Source organism: Anolis sagrei, chromosome 8 (assembly GCF_037176765.1).
Source record: "Anolis sagrei isolate rAnoSag1 chromosome 8, rAnoSag1.mat, whole genome shotgun sequence".
In the NCBI taxonomy this organism is placed as follows: Eukaryota; Metazoa; Chordata; class Lepidosauria; order Squamata; family Dactyloidae; genus Anolis; species Anolis sagrei.
The window spans coordinates 8616231-8638368 of record NC_090028.1 but is presented as its reverse complement, the minus strand read 5'-3'; the positions used below and the strand labels follow the sequence as shown (position 1 = coordinate 8638368).

At 43.9% G+C, this 22138-nt stretch overlaps 1 protein-coding gene across 1 annotated transcript in view; it reads right to left on the bottom strand.

The window, feature by feature from the left end:
- The window catches only part of LOC132783158 (receptor-interacting serine/threonine-protein kinase 2-like), a 41659-nt gene extending 22497 nt beyond the window's left edge, over positions 1-19162 (bottom strand). Inside the window, exons 1-7 of the mRNA XM_067471018.1 lie at positions 19033-19162; positions 12818-12995; positions 11300-11453; positions 9705-9860; positions 5675-5823; positions 2849-2898; positions 605-766 (exon numbers count right to left, since the gene is read on the bottom strand). Of these exons, the coding sequence (XP_067327119.1) occupies positions 605-766; positions 2849-2898; positions 5675-5823; positions 9705-9860; positions 11300-11453; positions 12818-12972 (826 nt within the window). The 5' untranslated portion in view covers positions 12973-12995; positions 19033-19162. The remainder of the gene's footprint in view (positions 1-604; positions 767-2848; positions 2899-5674; positions 5824-9704; positions 9861-11299; positions 11454-12817; positions 12996-19032) is intronic.
- Between the last annotated feature and the right edge of the window lie 2976 nt (positions 19163-22138).

Below are 22138 nucleotides of genomic sequence, written 5' to 3'. Positions count from 1 at the left end.
CAACCTGCATTTATGTTTCGTTATGGTACTACAGCCATATCATGAGAAAGGATGACTATCTAGAAAAAACAATAATGCTTAGTAAGAACCCTTGTACACATGCCCTAAAATGAAGAAGAAACTGGGATAGAAGGGGTAGCGGCGGCTAAATGACATTTCACAAAATTATGTGCTGATTTGGATTAGCAGCTGAAAAACACATGTTAAAAGGTGTGCTTAAAACCCAATTTCGGCCGAAAATTTCATATTTGCATGACTGTACATTTTTGTTGTCAAGGAAAACACGTGATTTTGTTTGTATACCCTGGTGTGGATTGCTCAGGGAGAGAGGGCAGAATATAAATGAATTATTATTATTATTATTATTATTATTATTATTATGGCTGTCAGGTTCTGCGATTTTTTGCCCCACTTCTTTATCCTGCACTTTTATGCTGCCTGCAACCACCCTAAGAGCCACCTCATGATTAGAAACATGAACTAGGAAAACGGGTTTATATATCTGTGGAATGACCAGGGTGAGACAAAGGACTCTTGTCTGCTGGAGCTAGGTGTGAATGTTTCAACTGACCACCTTCATTAGCATTTCATGGACTAAAATTACCTGCAGCATTTGGCCTCTTAAGGGCTTCATGGTGCCAGCACAAAACAATAAGTTGCACCAGTTTGTTTCGATGTGGCAGGCTGCTTGCTATGAACGGTGGTTCAATCCCAGGCCGCACTCCACTGCAAACTCCCGTCATGGCTTCAAGCAATGTCTTCTTGCCTGCAGTAGGAAAAGAAAACATGAATGCTATCTGTGCTGAGAATGACACAGGTCAATAATCTTGCCAAAGAAAGCACGCAAGGGCCACGAGAGGGCAGCACGGCATTGAATGAAATTGCAGTTGGCTTTATTTTTCCATCCACTTTTGGCATTAGCTCTTAACTCTGCCAGTAGTCAGAATCCTACTGATTCACAATGCTGTTTGCTCCACTTTTCCCGGGGCGCTGTGTCAAAGGAAGGCAGGCAAAAACGGTCAGCTCCCAGCTGTAGCCTAGTTCTCCAGTGCTTGATGTCTTTCTTAATGGTCACTATGCAGCCTTTTGCCTCCAGCTGCCAGGGAAAATGGGAGTCTGGCCAATGTTTGTGCAAGGCTCAAAGAGAATTAAGTTAAGTTTGCCAAAGGTGTTGCCAGAGCCATGTTGCTATTTCTAGTCAGGCACTAACGAGCCAAATCCAGCCGATTATTAATGCCCGTCATGGAGAAGGGTCAGGTGCAGAAAGGAGGGAGCAAAATAATACAATAATTCACTATCTGCTTTGAACTGGATTATCTGATTCTTACTTACTTACTTACAGTACTCTCTGGATGTAGGTGAACTACAACTCTCAGACTCAAGGTCAATGCTCACCAAACCCTTCTAGTGTTTTCTGTTGGTCATGGGAGTCCTGTGTGCCATGTTTGGTTCAATTCCATCATTGGTGGGGTTCAGAATGCCCTTTGGCCCACATGACCCACATGGGGGTTCTATGTGGGAAGTTTGGCCCAATTCTATTGTTGGTGGGGTTCAGAGTGCTCTGTGATTGTAGGTGAACTATAAATCCCAGCAGCTACAACTCCCAAATGTCAAGATTCTATTTTCCCCAAACTCCACCAGTGTTCACATTGGGGCATATTGAGTATTCGTATAGAGTTTGGTCCAGATCCATCATTGTTTGAGTCCACAGTGATCTCTGGATGTAGGTGAACTACAACTCCAAAACCCATCAAACCCTTCCCACCAAACACTTCCAGTATTTTCTGTTGGTCATGGGAGAACTGTGTGCTGGAAGTTTGGCTAAATTCCATAATTGGTGGGGTTCAGAATGCTCTTTGATTGTAAGCAAACTATAAATCCCAGTAACTACAACTCCCAAATGACAAAATCATTTTTTTTGAGTGAAAGACATACATTGGATTGTTAGGTGTATGCTGTCCAAATTTGGTGTCAATTCGTCCAGTAGTTTTTGAATTCTGTTAATCCCACAGACGAACATTACATTATATATATACACACACACAAGTCATCCCCTGCCACGTGTTGCTGTGGCCTACTCTGTTGGTCATGGGGGTTCTGTGTGGGAAGTTTGGCCCAATTCTATCATTGGTGAGGTTCAGAATGCTCTTTGATTTACAGGTGAACTATAAATCCCGGCAACTACAACTTCCAAATGTCAAGGTCTATTTCCTCCAAACTCCATCTCTGTTCATATTTGGGCATATGGAATATTCATGCCAAGTTTGGTCCAGATCCATCATTGGTAGAGTCCAAAGTGCTCTCTGGATGTCGGTGAACTACAACTCCAAAACCAAAGGACCCTTCCAGTATTTTCTGTTGGTCATGGGAGAACTGTGTGCCAAGTTTGGTTCAATTCCATCGTTGGTGGGATTCAGAATGCTCTTTGATTGTAGGTGAACTATAAATCCCAGCAACTACAACTCCCAAATGTCAAGGTCTATTTCCTCCAAACTCCATCTCTGTTCATATTTGGGCATATGGAATATTCGTGCCAAGTTTGGTCCAGATCCATCATTGGTAGAGTCCAAAGTGCTCTCTGGATGTCGGTGAACTACAACTCCAAAACCAAAGGACCCTTCCAGTATTTTCTGTTGGTCATGGGAGAACTGTGTGCCAAGTTTGGTTCAATGCCATCGTTGGTGGGGTTCAGAATGCTCTTTGATTGTAGGTGAACTATAAATCCCAGCAACTACAACTCCCAAATGACAAAATCATTTTTTTTAGGATCAAATTGGAGAGGAAGATGTTTCTTAAAAGTTGTTAAAAGTTAAAGGGAAAAGATGACGCAAAGCATCTGAATGCCTACCTTTCAAGGGCTTCTGTCTGCTTAGAACTTCCCAACACATCATTCCAAAGCTAGACACAAATATTAAAAGATAGCATTGTATTAGTTCAGAATATCTGCCTACACAAATGAGCAAAGTAACAAACATAAGAAAACATTATGCAAACACCACCCCCATTTCTATTATTTGGCTATATATATCTATTCAAATTATTCTGAAGACACAAACTTTTCCAAAAGTTTACATGTGTCAAGGATCTTACGCCCCTTCTTCTACACCCGTGTTTCTCAACTTGGGGTCAGGCCCCTCAGGGGGTTGCAAGGGGGTGTCAGAGGGGTCACCAAACACCATCAGAAAACATGGTATTTTCTGTTGCCCATGGGAAGTTTGGTACAATTCTATTGTTAGTGGGGTTCAGGATGTTCTTTGGTTGTAGGTGAACTATAAATCCCAGCAACTACAATTCCCAAATGTCAAGGTCTATTTTCCCCCAAACTCCACCAGTGTTCACATTTGGGCATATTGAGGATTCGTGTCAAGTTTGGTCCAGATGCTTCATTGTTTGAGTCCACAGTGCTCTCTGAATGTAGGTGAACTACAACTCCCAAACTCAAGGTCAATGCCCACCAAACCCTTCCAGTATTTTCTGTTGGTCATGGGAGTTCTGTGTGTCTAGTTTGGTTCAATTCCATCATTGGTGGAGTTCAAAATGCTCTCTGATTGTAGGTGAACTATAAATCCCAGCAACTACAACTCTCAAATGTCAAGGTCTATTTTCCCCAAACTCCACCAGGGCTCACATTTGGGCATATTGAGTATCCGTGCCAAGTTTAGTCCAGATCCATCACTGTTTGAGTCCAAACTGCTCTCTGGATGAAGGTGAACTACAACTCCCAAACTCAAGGTCAATGCCCACCAAACCCTTCCAGTATTTTCTGTTGTCTCAGGGGAGTTCTGTGTGCCTAGTTTGGTTCAATTCCATCGTTAGTGGAGTTCAAAATGCTCTCTGATTGTAGGTGAACTATAAATCCCAGCAACTACAGCTCCCAAATGTTGAGGTCTATTTTCCCTAAACATAACAGTGTTCACATTTGGGTATATTGAATATTAGTGCCAAGTTTGATCCAGATCCATCAATGTTTATGTACACAGTGCTCTCTGGATGTAGGTGAACTACAACTCCCAAACTCAAGGTCAATGCCCACCAAACCCTTCCGGTATTTTCTGTTGGTCATGAGAGTTCTGTGTGCCTAGTTTGGTTCAATTCCATCATTGGTGGAGTTCAGAATGCTCGTTGATTGTAGGTGAACTATAAATCCCAGCAACTACAGCTCCCAAATATTGAGGTCTATTTTCCCTAAACATAACAGTGTTCACATTTGGGTATATTGAATATTTGTGCCAAGTTTGATCCAGACCCATCAATGTTGAAGTACACAGTGCTCTCTGGTGAACTACAACTCCCAAACTCAAGGTCAATGCCCACCAAACCCTTCCGGTATTTTCTGTTGGTCATGAGAGTTCTGTGTACCTAGTTTGGTTCCATTCCATCATTGGTGGAGCTCAAAATGCTCTCTGATTGTAGGTGAACTATAAATCCCAGCAACTACAGCTCCCAAATGTTGAGGTCTATTTTCCCTAAACATAACAGTGTTCACATTTGGGTATATTGAATATTCGTGCCAAGTTTGATCCAGATCCATCAATGTTTAATTACACAGTGCTCACTGGATGTAGGTGAACTACAACTCCCAAACTCAAGGTCAATGCCCACTAAATCCTTCCAGTATTTTCTGTTGGTCATGGGAGTTCTGTGTGCCTAGTTTGGTTCAATTCCATCGTTGGTGGAGATCAGAATGCTCTCTGATTGTAGGTGAACTATAAATCCCAGCAACTACAGCTCCCAAATGTTGAGGTCTATTTTCCCTAAACATAACAGTGTTCACATTTGGGTATATTGAATATTCGTGCCAAGTTTGATCCAGATCCATCAATGTTTAATTACACAGTGCTCACTGGATGTAGGTGAACTACAATTCTCACACTCAAGGTCAATACCCACCAAACCCTTCCAGTATTTTCTGTTAGTCATGGGAGTTCTGTGTGTCTAGTTTGGTTCAATTCCATCGTTGGTGGAGTTAATAATAATAATAATAATAATAATAATAATATAATAATAAAACGTTATTTATACCCCGCTACCATCTCCCCGGAGCCCCCGGTGGCGCAGTGGGTTAAAGCACTGAGCTGCTGAGCTTGTTGATCGAAAGGTCACAGGTTCAATTCCGGGGAGCGGTGTGAGCTTCCGCTGTCAGCCCTAGCTTCTGCCAACCTAGCAGTTCGAAAACATGCAAATGTGAGTAGATCAATAGGTACCGCTCTGGCGGGAAGGTAACCAAGCTCCATGCAGTCATGCCGGCCACATGACCTTGGAGGTGTCTACGGACAACGCTGGCTCTTAGGCTTAGAAATGGAGATGAGCACCACACCTCAGAGTCAGACATGACTGGACTTAATGTCAGGGGACAACCTTTACCTTTTTACCATCTCCCCAAGGGACTCGGTGCAGCTTACATGAGGCCGAGCCCACAATACATCAGTAATACAAACAATAACAACAATTGGCTTCCCGCCAAAATGGAACTGTAGAGGAGAGTCTACTGAACAAGCCAGTACCTTCCGCATACCGGTGCTGCCATCTGTTGAGGAGTTACGACGGTGGAGGCATTACTTTTCATTCAACCCTCGTAGTTGTTCTACTCCAGAAACTTTCTTTTTGTGGTTGCCACAAATTCTGTTGAATGAACAAATGTTTCAAATGATCCCGTTTTGATTTTAAAACTCACCTGTACATGTCACCTTCCTGTGAGAAGCAGCCTCCCTGAAGTATTTCAGGGGAGAGGTAAAGCAAATCCCAACTGCTTCTATTGTTACAGTTCTGCAGGAGTGAATGGATTTGCTGGCTCCTCCACGTGGCTAAGCCATAATCTGATATCTGCAAGAAGGAAGTCCCATTTTAAGATAAGGTATATGCGCATTCAGAAGACGACCTACAAGCCACTCTAAACACCTTTGCAGAAGCATACGAGAAGCTCGGCCTGTCATCGAACATCAAGAAAACCAAAGTGCTGTTCCAGCAGTCACCAGCCAATCCCTTTCCAAGGCTTAATGGTGTAACATTAGAAAATATTGACCATTTCTGCTACCTTGGCAGCTACCTCTCCACCAAAGTCAACATTGACACCGAAATACAACACTGCCTGAGCTCTGCGAGTGCAGCATTTTTTCCGAATGGAGCAGAGAGCGTTTGAGGACCGGGACATCTGTCGGGATACCAAGGTGCTTTGCTATTGTCCTCCCAACCCTGCTATATGTGAGACATGGACTATCTACAAATGTTACATGCAATTCCTGGAAAGATTCCATCAGCGCTGCCTCAGGAAAAGCCTGCAAATCTCTTGGGAAGACAGGCGGACAAATATCAGCGTGCTGAAGAAGCAAAGACCACCAGCATTGAAGCAATGGTACTCATGATGCACAGAGCATTTGTATATATATAGATTTTTCTCCTAAGCCTGCTATACGCCTGCGAAACATGGACTGTCTACAGACGTCACATGCAACTTCTGGAATAATTCCATCAGTGCTGCCTCCGGAAAAGCCTGCAAATTTCTTGGGAAGACAGGCGAACAAATATCAGCGTGCTGAAGAAGCAAAGACCACCAGCATTGAAGCAATGGTACTCATGATGCACAGAGCATTTGTATATATATATATATTGTTCTCCCAAGCCTGCTATACGCCTGTGAAACATGGACTGTCTACAGACGTCATATGCAACTTCTGGAATAATTCCATCAGTGCTGCCTCTGGAAAAGCCTGTAAATTTCTTGGGAAGACAGGCGGACAAACATCAGCGTGCTGGAAGAAGCAAAGACCACCAGCCATGTTGTCTAGATGCCCGACCACCGTCTCCCAAAGCAGTTGCTCTACTCTGAACTCAAGAACGGAAAACGGAATGTTGGTGGGCAGGAAAAGAGATTGAAAGATGGGCTCAAAGCCAACCTTAAAAACTCCGGCATAGACACTGAGAACTGGGAAGCCCTGGCCCTTGAGCACTCCAGCTGGAGGTCAGCTGTGACCAGCAGTGCTGCAGAAATTGAAGAGGCATGAATGGAGGGTGAAAGAGAGAAATGTGCCAAGAGGAAGGCGCGTCAAGCCAACCCCGACCGAGACCGCCTTCCACCTGGAAACCGATGCCCTCACTGTGGGAGAAGATGCTGATCGAGAATAGGGCTCCACAGTCACCTACGGACCCACCACAACACTGATCCTGGAAGACTATCCTACTCAGACAACGAGGGATCAAGTAAGTAAGTAAGTAAGTAAGTAAGTAAGTATGCCATTAAAGGGATTACTTTCATGCTATGTAATTTTTCTGCTGCCTTGGAGACTAGGACATGGAACAATGGCTTCAAACTACAGGAAATGAGATTCTACCTGAACATTAGTGTGATTGGAGGTGACCCACCCCCTCCCGGACTCTGTAAAAGATAATTTAAATTCATGGAATTCATAGTTTTGCCAAGGACCCCAGGCTGGAAAGATTTCTGTTAAGGCTTCACATGATTTCCCCTCTTCCTATGAATTCCTTGTATATTCCCATGCCCCATTCTCCATCCCCTATGTGTATGTATGTGTATATGAAAATATGAAGGAGAGCGACCTTTTCCCCCCTCATAAACCAGCAACTCTTTACTCTGGAAGCCCCTTCACACTTTCTTAGTTGATAATCCCCTATCTAAGGTTCCCACTGAGCCCATTTGCATGGACAATAAATAAATGGCTCTTATCAAACCAGGCTTCGGAGGACAAAGCCAGACCACGTGGAGTGATAGAATCTATGGACATTTTATTCACTTAACACAAAAGGCATCTTCCTGTCTGCAAGGAACCAGGAACTTCGCTACGGCCTCTCCATTGTGTCAATCCTAACCAGTCGAAACCAACCTCCAGCTTGAGCAATGAACTCCATATCCCAGATCTATAAGACAAAGGACCTAGCCCTTTGGGGCTAGATGAAAAATGATGATTCAAAGGACTAAAACAATAACTCTGATCTGACTTGAGGGTTTAAGCTATTGTTGGGTCTTTTGGCAAACACTGGTCATCTTAATCCAGAGAAGTAGTTTTCTGCCCGCCTCCCTTCCACCTCATTGGCTGAGAGGCCAAAGCAGGGCTTGGGCCACCACTGGCTCTCCTGCTGGCTTGCTGACGTCACAGCCAATCATAACAAAGTTATCTCAGAAGGGGGGGGAGGGGGGGCATGGGAACTTTTGAATCTGAAGGCTATAAATATTGTATTTTTTTGCCCAGTGGGCATGTCGATTTTTAGCAGGCTACTGCCATCGTCATCCTTTCCAGCTGGAATGAAATAAAAACCTTTCTCTTCAATTTGGTGAGATTTATTCTGGAATATTGGCTTCTCTTTCTCACCAGGCAAGCCACAATGGCTTGGGTCTATCCACAGCCATTCTAAATTGCTCGACAACATTAGGAAGAACGTCCTAATTGTGAGAGCTGTTCAGCAGTGGAACTCTCTGCCCTGGAGTGTGGTAGAGGCTCCTTAGAATCAAAGAGTTGGAAGAGACCTCATGGGCCATCCAGTCCAACCCCATTCTGCCAAGAAGCAGGAATATTGCATTCAAATCACCCCTGACAAATGGCCATCCAGCCTCTGCTTAAAAGCTTCCAAAGAAGGAGCCTCCACCACACTCCGGGGCAGAGAGTTCCACTGCTGAATGGCTCTCACAGTCAGGAAGTTCTTCCTCATGTTCAGATGGAATCTCCTCTCTTGTAGTTTGAAGCCATTGTTCCGCGTCCTAGTTTCCAAGGAAGCAGAAAACAAGCTTGCTCCCTCCTCCCTGTGGCTTCCTCTCACATATTAATACATGGCTATCATATCTCCTCTCAGCCTTCTCTTCTTCAGGCTAAACATGCCCAGCTCCCCAAGCCGCTCCTCATAGGGCTTGTTCTCCAGACCCTTGATCATTTTAGTCGCCCTCCTCTGGACACATTCCAGCTTGTCAATATCTCTCTTGAATTGTGGTGCCCAGAATTGGACACAATATTCCAGGTGTGGTCTAACCAAAGCAGAATAGAGGGGTAGCATTACTTCCTTAGATCTAGACACTATGCTCCTATTGATGCAGGCCAAAATCCCATTGGCTTTTTTTGCCGCCACATCACATTGTTGGCTCATGTTTAACTTGTTGTCCACGAGGACTCCAAGATCTTTTTCACACGTACTGCTCTCGAGCCAGGCATTGTCCCCCATTCTGTATCTTTGCATATCTTCTTTGTATCTTCTTTGGAAGCTTTTAAATAGAGGCTGGATGGCCATCTGTCAGGGGTGATTTGAATGCTTCTTGGCAGAATGGGGTTGCACTGGATGGCCCATGAGGTCTCTTCCAGCTCTATGATTCTATGATTCTGTGAATGGGCCCAATCTTTCTTAAAGTTAGTTAGAGATCTCTTCTTAACCAACATTGAGTTTACCCATTTCCGCGAGTTTACTAATTCCCATAAGCAAATGGTTTTGTGTTAAACAAATTGGATTTTTCCATCTTTGAGCATAAGTCATTCTTGCTGCTGTTGTCATGAATAACAATAAGACAGAAGCTAATTGTATACAATATTTTAAATATGGTTTTCTACCTGCTTTCTGATGGGTGTTTACTGATCCATAACAAAGCAAAGGAGTCATGCATGGGGATTTTAGAATTTCAGATAAACCATGTTCAACCTGTATTGATAAGGTATGTTGTCAACTGAAAAGAAAAAAGGAGGAAGCAGCATATATTCAAAGAGTCCCACCTTAGCTCTGTAGTCCCGATCTATCAGGACATTGGAGGGCTTCAGGTTGCAGTGAAGGACATGGGGTTGCAAACTGTGCAGATAATTCAGGCCCTCGGACACGTCTGATAGGATCCTCACAGAAAGAGGAAAAGGCAAATCTGGGCAGAGTTCATGCTAGAAAAAAAAACAGAAACAAAACACAGTCTGGGATCACATGTAGTAGTAAACCAAGCCAACTCTGACATGCTTTTGCGTGACAATGTGGCTGGGTTACCAAACCAGAAATGTTATACACCTGGGGTTCTCAAACTTTTTCAGCCATGGTGCCTATTTTGAAGTAGTTCGTGAAGCCGCAAGAAATGTTTATATATTATACTAGCTGTACCCGCCACACGTTGCTGTGGCCAACCTTCCTCTTTCTCTCCTTCTTTCCTTTTCTCCTCTCTTCCCTCTCTCCCTCTTTCCTTCCTTCTCTTTTTTTCTATCCTTCTCTCCTTCCTTCCTTCTCTACTTCTTTCCTTCCTTCTCTTTTTCTTTCCCTTTTCTTTCTCTCCTTTCTTTCTTCTCTCTTTCCTTCCTTCCTTCGCTCTTTCCTTCCATCCTTCTTTCTCTCTTTCCTTCTTTCCTTCTCTCCCTCTTTCTCTCTTTCTTTCTTTCTCTCCTTTCTTCCTTCTCTATCTCTTTCCTTCCTTCCTTCACTTTTTTCTTCCATCCTTCTTTCTCTCTCTCCTTCTTTCCTTCTCTCCCTCTTTCTTTCTTTCCTTCTCTCCTTCCTTCCCGCTCTCCCACTTTCCTTCCTTCTCTTTTTTCTTCCCTTCCCTTCTCTCCTTCCTTCTCTACCTCTTTCCTTCCTTCTCTGCCACACGTTGCTATGGCCCACATGGGGGTTCTGTGTGGGTGGTTTGATCCAATTCTATCATTGGTGGGGTTCAGAATGCTCTGTGATTGTAGGTGAACTATAAATCTCAGCAACTACAACTCCCAAATGTCAAGATTCTGTTTTCCCCAAACTTCACCAGTGCTCACATTTGGGCATATTGAGTATCCATGTAGAGTTTGGTCCAGATCCATTATTGTTTGAGTCCACAGTGATCTCTGGATGTAGGTGAACTACAACTCCAAAACCAAAGGACACTGCCCATTAAACCCTTCCAGTATTTTTGTTGGTCATGTGAGTTCTGTGTGCCAAGTTTGGTTCAATTTCATCATTGGTGAGGTTCAGAATGCTCTTTGATTGTAGGTGAACTATAAATCCCAGCAACTACAACTCCAACATGACAAAATCATTTTTTTAGTGAAGGACATACATTGGGTTGTTAGATGTCTTGTGTCCAAATTTGGTGTCAATTTGTCCAGTGGTTTTTGAATTCTGTTAATCCCACAAACAAACATTACATTTTATTTATTTATATAGATATTATATTATATTATATTATATTACTAGCTGTCAACAGAACCTCTGAAAATGCCATTAACTACAGATACAAGCTAAACGTCAGGAGAGAATGCCTCTGGAACATGGCCATACAATATGGAAAACTCACAGCAACCCAGTGAATATGGCCTTGAAAGCCTTTGACAACACAGAGCAGACTTCTCTGCCTCTTACATACTTCATGGATGAGCGAACTGAGAGATCCATTGTGCATCCATTCTGTGACGATGCCAAGAAACCCCTGGAAGTGGCAGATGCCAACGGAAGGGATGAGCCTGTTGCACTGCATGCGTCGAGTGCAGGCCACCTCTTGAAGCAGCGCCTTCAAATCTCTGCAAATGTATTAGGAATGAAAAAGAGAGCTATTTTACCAGGACTGTTTTAGATGGGTAAAAGATCGCTTACAACTGGTCACATTGTCCAAATGCCTGATTACTACCTCCCCAACAGTTGCTATACTCCCAACTCAAGAACGGAAGCATAATTGTCGGTGGGCAGGAAAAGAGATTTAAAGATGGGTTTAAAGTCATCCTCAAAAACTGTGGCATAGACACCAAGAGTTGGCCCTTTAGTGCTCTAACTGGAGGTCAGCTGTGACCAGCAGTGCTGAGGAATTCAAAGAGGCTCGCATGGAGGACGACAATATTTTAAGGTTTGTACAGTTTATATTTTTATATTGTATGTTAACATTTTAATAGTATTTTATGATTGCTATACTTTTTAATTGTTATGATTGCTGAGGCATCGAATTGTTGCCATTTGTAAACTGCTCCGAGTCGCCTTTGGGCTGAGAGGGGCGGTATATAAAGATGATAAATAAATAAATAAATAAACCTTAAAAACTGGACTTTGAGCGTTCTAACTGGAGGTCAGCTGTGACCAGCAGTGCTGCAGAATGGCATACATACCAAGAACTGGGAAGCCCTGGACTTTGAGCATTCTAACTGGAGGTCAGCTGTGACCAGCAGTGCTGCAGAATTCAAAGAGGCACGAATGGAGGACGAAAGAGAGAAACGTGCCAAGAGGAAGGTGCATGAAGCCAACCCTGACCGGGACCACCTTTCACTTGGAAACTGATGTCCTCAATGTGGGAGAACATGCGGATCAAGAATAGGGCTCCACAGCCACCTACGGACTCACCACCAGTTCATTACAGTGTTCTCTCACTTATCATGGCGGTTATGTTCTAGGACCACCCTCCATAACTGAAAATCCGCGAAGTAGGGACGCTATATTAATTTTAATATTTATACATTATTTTATATATTTTATATATTATTTTCTTACCCACGCTTCCTTACCCATCTCCTGGCCCATCCCGAGGGCGTCTGCCTGCCTCCTTGGCCTCCACAGACATAAATATTTTCTATTTTTTAAATTAATATTTTCAAAATCCCGCGAAACAGGGAGTCCGCGTAAAGCGAACTGCGAAGTAGCGAGGGAACACTGTATCTAGCTTTCCCACTACTCCTAGGCTACAGGACCTTGGGTAAGAAGACACTGGTCCAACCATGGCATCATGTCAACCATGGCTCCACTTCCATCCCAGTCTGACATCCAGTAACTTGAGCATCATGAACTTCTATCAGACCCTCATTCCACTCTTGTTTGACAAATTCGGTAAAGTTCAGCACAATTGGCTTCTATCCACTCATCTTCTTTACAAAGAAGGAAGTAAGTTAAACTGGAAACCCACCTCTCTGTTGTGTTCCGATTACTTAAGAGCTTCAAAGAAACATCCATATTCCCAGGAGCATGGAAGGCTTTGAGAGCAAAGCCCATTCCCGTCTTCACCAGGGAAATGCTCTCCAGGTTCTTCTGGGAAATGATGGGCACCAGACTGGATGACATCTTGTGACGTTTAGCAATCAGAACTGAAATAAGAAAGGAAATGTGTTGCCTTAGCCCAGTGGTTCTCAACCTGTGGGTACCCAGATGTTTTGGCCTTCAACTCCCAGAAATCCTTTTTTTTAATATAAATAATCTTTATTGAATTTTTCAGTTAAAAAGAAGTAGACATACATTTACACATGAGAAAATACCATACAACTCCCAGAAATCTTAAACAGCTGGTAAACCCCATGAATTTTTTTTCTGGCTATGGCCCTGTATAAAGGAGATAAGGGTCTTTTATTGCATATGTGATGGGGGGAACCTTTCTTTTCAATCCCACCGCTGCCACCAATGTAAAAGAATATACGAGGGAATTACAGGTGATGAGAGAGAACGGTGTGTGCGTAATGGTAGATTTGCTGCCACCACCCCAAATTACAGTTTGGGGAATTGTCTTGTTGTTGTACTTGAGGTAAAATAGACTTAGCATAGACTTATTAAGCAAATGGTTTCTATAGAAGGAGTAACTTTTCCTTAACATGAGCTACTTTCCTCACACTATCCTGTAATATGTAACAGTGCGTTTCTTTGACCAGCCGCCCCTGGCTGCCTTCCAGAGTATCTAGGTTTCCTCTAGACTACTCTGACCTTTAGGGAAATAATCCCACTTGTATTCTGTCCTAATACAAGTAAACAAGCCTTCACTTTGACTGCCCTAGTCAAACTATATGGAAGCACTTGCTCTTTAATTATTCCCTAACAGGCTGATTCCTAGCTCACTAAGAAACTCTCTTCTCCCTGTCTGAAATCCTAATCCTTTCTCTCCTAGATCAAATCCTTCTCTCCTCCCTCCTGTCAGAAATGACAGCCTATTTACACTCTCCTTCAACTCCTCCCCTTGGGATCTGAACCAATCAGGAGTTAGCTGACTCCTCCCCGTGCCTCTCTGCCTATACCATCATGTCCACCATCCTGAGCTGCCTTCCCAACATGGAGGCCAGCTCACTGACTCCCAGGCTGCGGTCTACGAAGCAAAGGTATGAGTTCATTACACCCTGCGTCCCAGTTATTAACCTGGCTGCCTCTCGTTGGACTATTTGAAGCTTCTGAGCAGTCTTCAAAGGCAACCCAACATAGAGTGCGTTGCAGTAGTCTATCCTAGATGAGCATGGACCACCGTGGCCAAGTCTGACTTCCCAAGGTACGGGCACAGCTGGCGAACAAGTTTTAATTGTGCGAACGCTCCCCTGGCCACCGCTGCAACCTGGGATTCCAGGCTCAGAGATGAGTCCAGGAGGACCCCCAAGCTGTGAACCTGTGTCTTCAAGGGGAGTGTGACCCTGTCCAGCACAGGCTGTGACCCTATACCCTGTTCGGCCTTGCAACTGACCAGGAGGACCTCTGTCTTGTCTGGATTCAACTTCAATTTGCTTGCCCTCATCCAGACCGTTAAAAGCGGCCAGGCACCAGTTCAGGACTTGGATTCGAAAGGCAACTCATCACCAGAGGACTAGGCGTATGGAATCAGAGGTGTGTCATTATGAAACAGAATAATAAACTCCCACATAACATCATTGGAGATGAGTAGCCGATAGCACTGAAAAATGCCTGAAGGTGTTCCAAAAATAGACATGGACTTGAGCAACAATACATCAACACACTAGGACAGTGGTTCTATATTAATAATAATAATAATAATAACAACAATAACAATAACACTTTACTTATACCCTGGTACCATCTCCCCAGGGGACTCGGTGCGGCTTACATGATGCCGAGCCCAAATTCTTGTGGGTTTTTTCGGGCTATATTGCCATGTTCTAGAGCAGTGTTTCTCAACCTTTCTAATGCCGTGACCCCTTAGTACAGTTCCTCATGTTGTGGTGACCCCCAACCATAACATTTTCGTAACTGTAATTTTGCTACCGTTATGAATCGTAATGTAAATATCTGATATGCAAGATGTATTTTTAAATCCCAATTTGAATACTAGTGGGGTTGTGGGGGGGGGGGGGGTTGATTTTGTCATTTGGGAGCTGTAGTGGCTGGGATTTATAGTTCACCTACAATCAAAGAGCATTCTGAACACCACCAATGATGACATTGAACCAAATTTGGTACACAGAACTCCCATGACCAAGAGAAAATACTGGGAATATCTGGTGGACATTGACCTTGAATTTTTGGAGTTGTAGTTCACCTACATCCAGAGAGCACTGTGGACTCACACAGTGATGGATCTGGACCAAACTTGGCACGAATACTCAATATGCTGAACTGTGAACACTGCAGGAGTTTGAGAAAAATAGACCTTAACATTTGGGAGTTGTAGTTGCTGGGATTTATAGTTCACCTACAATGAAATAACATTCTGAACACCAACAACGATAGAATTGGACCAAACTTCCTACACAGAACCCATGACCAACAGAAAATACTATGTTTTCTGATCGTCTTTGGCGACCCCTCTGACTCCCCCTCGCGACCCCCTCAGGGGTCCCGACCCCCAGGTTGAGAAACACTGTTCTAGAGGCATTTTTCTCCTGACGTTTTGCCTGCATCTATGGCAAGCATCCTCAGAGGTAGTGAGGTCTGTTGGAATTAGGAAAATGGGTTTATATATCTGTGGAATGACTGGGGTGGGGCAAAGAGCTCTTCTCTGCTGGAGCTAGGTGTGAATGTTAATAATAATAACAATAATAATAATAATGTTAACAATAACAATACAAGCAATTCAAAATAACAAAACAATAAAATAATAACACATGCATTATCAATAGGACAACACACTTTAAAATCTATGGGTAGGCCAAATGTAATTAAAATGTAAAAGATTAAAAAATAATGCTGGATAAGGCAGTTTGTGGGAACATACGAGCAGACCTAATATATAAAGTTCTTTGGAGGACAAAGTGCTATGAGATCATTATTCTGGGAAGGCACACTGGAACAACCACATCTTCAAGCTCCTCTTAAAGACTGCCAAAGTTGGGGCCTGCCTGATGTCCTTAGGAAGTGAGTTCCAGAGTTGAGGGGCCACCACCGAAAAGGCCCTCTCTCTCGTCCCCACCAATCGCGCTTGTGATACAGGTGGGAGAGTGAGCAGGGCCTCTCCAGATGATCGAAGAGATTGTGTGGGTTCGTAGACAGAGATGCGGTCACGAAGGTAGGCGGGTCCCAAACTGTTCAGGGCTTTGTAGGTAAGAACCTGCACCTTGAATTCGGTCCGGAAAATGAATGGCAGCTAGTGGAGCTCCTTGAACAGGAAGGTTGACCGCTCCCTGTAAGGAGCCCCGGTTAACAACCTGGCTGCCGCCCGTTGGACCATCTGGAATTTCCGAGCTGTTTTCAAGGGCAGCCCCACGTAGAGTGCATTACAGTAATCCAGTCTAGAGGTGACTAAGGCATGGACCACCCTGGCCAGATCCTCCTTCATGAGGTATGGTCGCAGTTGCCGCACGAGTCTTAATTGTGCAAAGCCCTTCCCGGCCACCGCTGACGCCTCAACCTTTCTAATGCCGCGACCCCTTAATACAGTTCCTCATGTTGTGGTGACCCCAATCATAACATTATTTTCGTTACTACTTCATAACTATAATTTTGCAACTGTTACAAGTCATAATGTAAATGTCTGATATGCAGGATGTATTTTCATCCACTGGACCAAATTTGTCATTTGAGAGTTGTAGTTGTTGGGATTCATAGTTCACCTACAATCAAAGAGCATTCTGAACTCCACTAACAATGGAATTGGACCAAACTTGGCACACAGGACTCCCATGACTATCAGAAAATACTAGAAGAGTTTGGGATTAATTTGTGGGATTAACATAACTCAAAAACCCTGGATGAATTGACACCAAATTTGGATACAAGACACCCATCAGGCCAACAAGTGACCATCACTCATAGAAACACTGAAAAGCACTGCAGAAAAGACTTAAAAAGCTAAAAAAGCAAAAAGAATCTATAGCGCAGGCGCAAAATGACTCCCACGGCAAACAAAACACACAATAGCATCTCCACGCTCTCTTCAGGACTATATCTCCCAGCATCCCCTAGACCAGGCCCTTTTGGAGAAGAGGAGGATCCAAATGCACTGCTTCCAAGTTGCAAGCTTTCTTCTCCTTGGGTTTCTTTGAGAGCATCCCTGTTCCTGTATATTTCCAATTTCCTATTCCTGGACTGCAACTCCCAGCAATCCTCAAGAAGATAGATAAGATAGATAGATTAGAGCAGTGTTTCTCATCCTGGGGGTCGGGACCCCTGAGGGGGTCGCGAAGGGGTGTCAGAGGGGTCGGCAAAGACCATCAGAAAACACAGTATTTTCTGATGGTCATGGGGATTCCATGTGGGAAGTTTGAGCCAATTCTATCATTGGTGGAGTTCAGAATGTTCTTTGATTGTAATGAACTATAAATCCCACCAACTACAACTCCCAAAAGTCAAGGTCTATTTTCCTCAAGCTCCACCAGTGTTCACATTTGCGCATATTGAGTATTTGTGCCAAGTTTGGTCCAGATCCACCATTGCGTGAGTCCATAGTGCTCTCTGGATATAGGTGAACTACAACTCCCGAACTCAAGGTCAATACCCACCAAACCCTTCCAGTGTTTTCCGTTGGTCGTGAGCGTTCTGTGTGTCAAGTTTGGTTCAATTCTATCATTGGTAGGGTTCAGAATGCTTCAAATCCATTGTTGGTGGAGTTCAGAATGCTCTTTGATTATAGGTGAACTATAAATCCCAGCAACTACAACTCCCAAATTACAAAATCAATCCTGCCCCAACCCCACTAGCATTTACATGTGGTTGCATTGGGTATTTGTGCCAAATTTGGTCCAGTGAATGAAAATACATCTTGCATATCAGATATTGACATTATGATTTATATCAGTAGTAAAATGACTGTTATGAAGTAGCAACGAAAACGATATTATGGTTGGGGGTCACCACAACATGAGGGACTGGATTCAGGGGTCACGGCATTAGGAAGGTTGAGAACCACTGGATTAGAGATAGGGAGATAGATTGATCAAGAGGACTGCTGGGAGTTGCAGTACAAGAATACGTAGGGAAAGTAGAAAGGGGAGAAAGAGAAAGGGACAGAAAAAGGCGGAAGTAAGGGAAGAGAAAGAGAAGGAAGGAAGGAGAGAAGGAAAGAAAAAAGGGAAGGAAGGAGAGAAAGAAGGGAGGAGAGATAGAAGGAGAAAAGGTTGGCCACAGCAACGCGTGGCGGGTACAGCTAGTAAAATCAATAAAAACATGAACATTAGGCTTTCCTATTAAAAACATTGTCCTATCACAGTGGTCCTCAACCTTCGACATGCCGCAACCCCTTATTACAGTTCCTCATGTTGTGGTGACCCCCAACCATAACCCTAACATTATGAATCGCCATGTAAATAATGATCTGCAGGATGTATTTTCATTCACTGGAGTAAATTTGGCACAAATACCCGGTATGCCCAAATTTGAATACTGGTGGGGTTGGCGGGGGGATCGATTTTGTCATTTGGGAGTTGTAATTGCTGGGATTTATAGTTCACTTACAATCAAAGAGCATTCTGAACTCCACCAGCGATGGATTTGAACCAAACTTGGCTCCCATGACCAATAGAAAACACTGGAAGGGTTTGATGGGCATTGACCTTGAGTTTGGGAGTTGTAGTTCACCTATATCCAGAGAGCACTGTTGGACTCCTGCAATGGTGGATCTGGACCAAACTTGGCACAAATACTCAATATGCCCAAATGTGAACACTGGTGGAGTCTGGGGACAATAGATCTTGACATTTGGGATTTATAGTTCATTACAATCAAAGAACATTCTGAACTCCACCAACAATAGAATTGGCTCAAACTTCCCACATGGAATCCCCATGACCATCAGAAAATACTGTGTTTTCTGATGGTCTTTGGTGACCCCTCTGACACCCCCTCGCGACCCCCTCAAAGGTCCTGACCCCCAGGTTAGGGATTTTTTACTAGAGTTGTGCTATCATTCGGATTGCTTCCTGCTGCAATTCGCAGTGAGAAGGAAATTAAGGGAATTGTTGCATTCAAGGAATGGAAACCTACCTCAAAGAAAAAGGAGTGCAGCATTCACTGGATTGACCATGTTCGTGGTGTTCGGAAGACGCTCTCCTAGCAAACAGATCTGCAGCAGTCTTGAGACATCTGGTTGTTATGAGTCAGTTGCATTGTTCAACTCCTCCCTTATTGGCTCCTACCCAGGCCACAAAAATTTCCCCAGGCTCTCCAGCAAAGAGACGTAACTCTTTCCTGACTGCAAATGGCTTTCTGTTTCAGATTTTACCAAGCCAGCCTTCCTGACAATCTGGGTAGAAGTGGACGAGCATGCGCATCTATCTATATCTATATGTACAATAGAGTTGCGCTTATCTATATAAATAAATAAAAAGTTTGTTTGTGGGATTGTTGTTGTTGTTGTTCATTCATTCAGTCGTCTCCGACTCTTCGTGACCTCATGGACCAGCCCACGCCAGAGCTCCCTGCCGGCCGTCACCACCCCCAGCTCCTTCAAGGTCAGTCCAGTCACTTCAAGGATGCCATCCATCCATCTTGCCCTTACCGTATATACTCGAGTATAAGATTAGATTAGACTACTGCAACGCTCTCTATGTGGGGTTGCCTCTGAAGACTGCCCGAAGCTGCAGCTAGTCCAATGCTCGGCAGCCAGACTACTAATGGGTGCTGGGTACAGGGAGCACACCACTCCGCTGTTACGCCAGCTCCACTGGCTGCCAATTAGCTTCCGGGCACAATTCAAAGTGCTGGTGTTAACCTATAAAGCCCTAAACGACTCCGGCCCGGTTTACCTCTCCGAATGTATTCTCCCCTATGAACCATCAAGATTACCTCGCTAAGGCTGATCTGGCCGGGGTGGTCCATGCCTTAGTCACCTCTAGACTGGATTACTGCAATGCGCTCTACGTGGGGCTGCCCTTGAAAACGGCTCGGAAATTCCAATTGATCCAACGGGCAGCAGCCAGGATGTTAACTGGGGCCCATTACAGAGAGAGGTCAACTCTCCTGTTTAAGGAGCTCCACTGGCTGCCGTTTATTTTCCGAGCCCAATTTAAGGTGGAGGTGCTTACCTACAAAGCCCTGAACGGTTTGGGACCACCCTACCTGCGTGACTGTATCGTTGTCTACGAACCCACACGCTCACTTTGGTCATCTGGAGAGGCTCTGCTCGTGATCCCGCCCGCGTCACAAGCGCGCTTGGTGGGGACGCGAGACAGGGCCTTCTCCGTGGTGGCCCCCCGCCTCTGGAACACCCTCCCGAAAGATCTCAGACAAGCCCCTACACTGGCAGTCTTCAGAAAGAATTTGAAAACCTGGCTGTTCCAATGTGCCTTTTCAGATTAGGAATTCTCCCAGTACCAAATCCCAGAAGCACTTTAGTTACCAAGATCACCGCACACCGCACACCGCACTTATATCATAATCCCACACCCCTCCGATACATCAGCACTTTTAATCCTGTACCCCTACTCCGGCCGACTCAGTTTTTAGTAATATCTTGTTGTGTTGCTATTGCTATTGTTTTTCTGCTTAACTGTTTTTATTTGCTAGGTATTGTATTGTTGTATTGTGTTGGGCTTCGGCCTGTTGTAAGCCGCATCGAATCCTTCGAGAGATGCTAGCGGGGTACAAATAAAGTTATAATAATAATAATAATAATAATAATAATAATTAAGATCGTCTGGAGAGGCCCTGCTCTCGGTCCCACCGGCCTCGCAAGCGCGTCTGGTGGGGACGAGGGACAGGGCCTTCTCGGTGGTGGCCCCGCAACTCTGGAACTCTCTCCCACCGGAGATCAGAACCGCCCCTTCTATCCTGACTTTTAGGAAACAGGTGAAGATGTGGTTATGGAGACAGGCTTTTGATGAGTGAGACAACACCCTAAGACATGGATGGAAAATGATGTATAATTTTTTTTTTAGTATGACGGCTGACCACTGTAGTTTTGGATATATTTGTTGTTTTAATGAGTTATTGTAATATGAACTATGATGTTTTTACCGATTGTATGTGTTTTTATGGTTGGAAACCGGTCTGAGTCCCTCAAAAGAGGTGAGAAGGTCGGTATATAAAACTCTGAAATAAATAATAATAAATAAATAATAAGCCGACCTGAATATAAGCCGAGGCACCTAATTTTACCACTAAAAACCGAGGAAATGGATTGACCTGAATATAAGTTGAGGGCGGGAAATGCAGCATTTATGGGTCAATTTCAAAATAAAAATAGATACCAATAATATTACATTAATTGAGGCATCAGTTGATTAAATGTTTTTGAATATTTACATAAAACTGTAATTCAACATAAAACTGTCCAACTCTGATTCAACCATTATTCTTTCATAGAATCATAGAATCATAGAATCAAAGAGTTGGAAGAGACCTCATGGGCCATCCAGTCCAACCCCCTGCCAAGAAGCAGGAATATTGCATTCAAATCACCCCTGACAGATGGCCATCCAGCCTCTGTTTAAAAGCTTCCAAAGAAGGAGCCTCCACCACACTCCTGGGCAGAGAGTTCCACTGCTGAACGGCTCTCACAGTCAGGAAGTTCTTCCTTATGTTCAGATGGAATCTCCTCTCTTGTAATTTGAAGCCATTGTTCCGCGTCCTAGTCTCCAGGGAAGCAGAAAACAAGCTTGCTCCCTCCTCCCTGTGGCTTCCTCTCACATATTTATACATGGCTATCATATCCCCTCTCAGCCTTCTCTTCTTCAGGCTAAACATGCTCAGCTCCTTAAGCCGCTCCTCATAGGGCTTGTTCTCCAGACCCTTGATCATTTTAGTCGCCCTCCTCTAGACACATTCCAGCTTGTCAATATCTCTCTTGAATTGTGGTGCCCAGAATTGGACACAATATTCCAATTTCTAACCTTCTTCAATGTAAATATGCTTACATATCCTTCCAATAATAATAAATAGAGTAAAATAATAATAGTAATAATAATAATAATAATAATAATAATAATAATAAAGTAAAATAATAAATGTAATAATACTTCCAACAGACCTAACTACCTCTGAGGATGCTTGCCATAGATGCAGGCGAAACGTCAGGAGAAAAATTGCCTCCAGAACATGGCCATATAGCCCGGAAAAACCTACAACAACCCAATGTAATAATAACAATAAT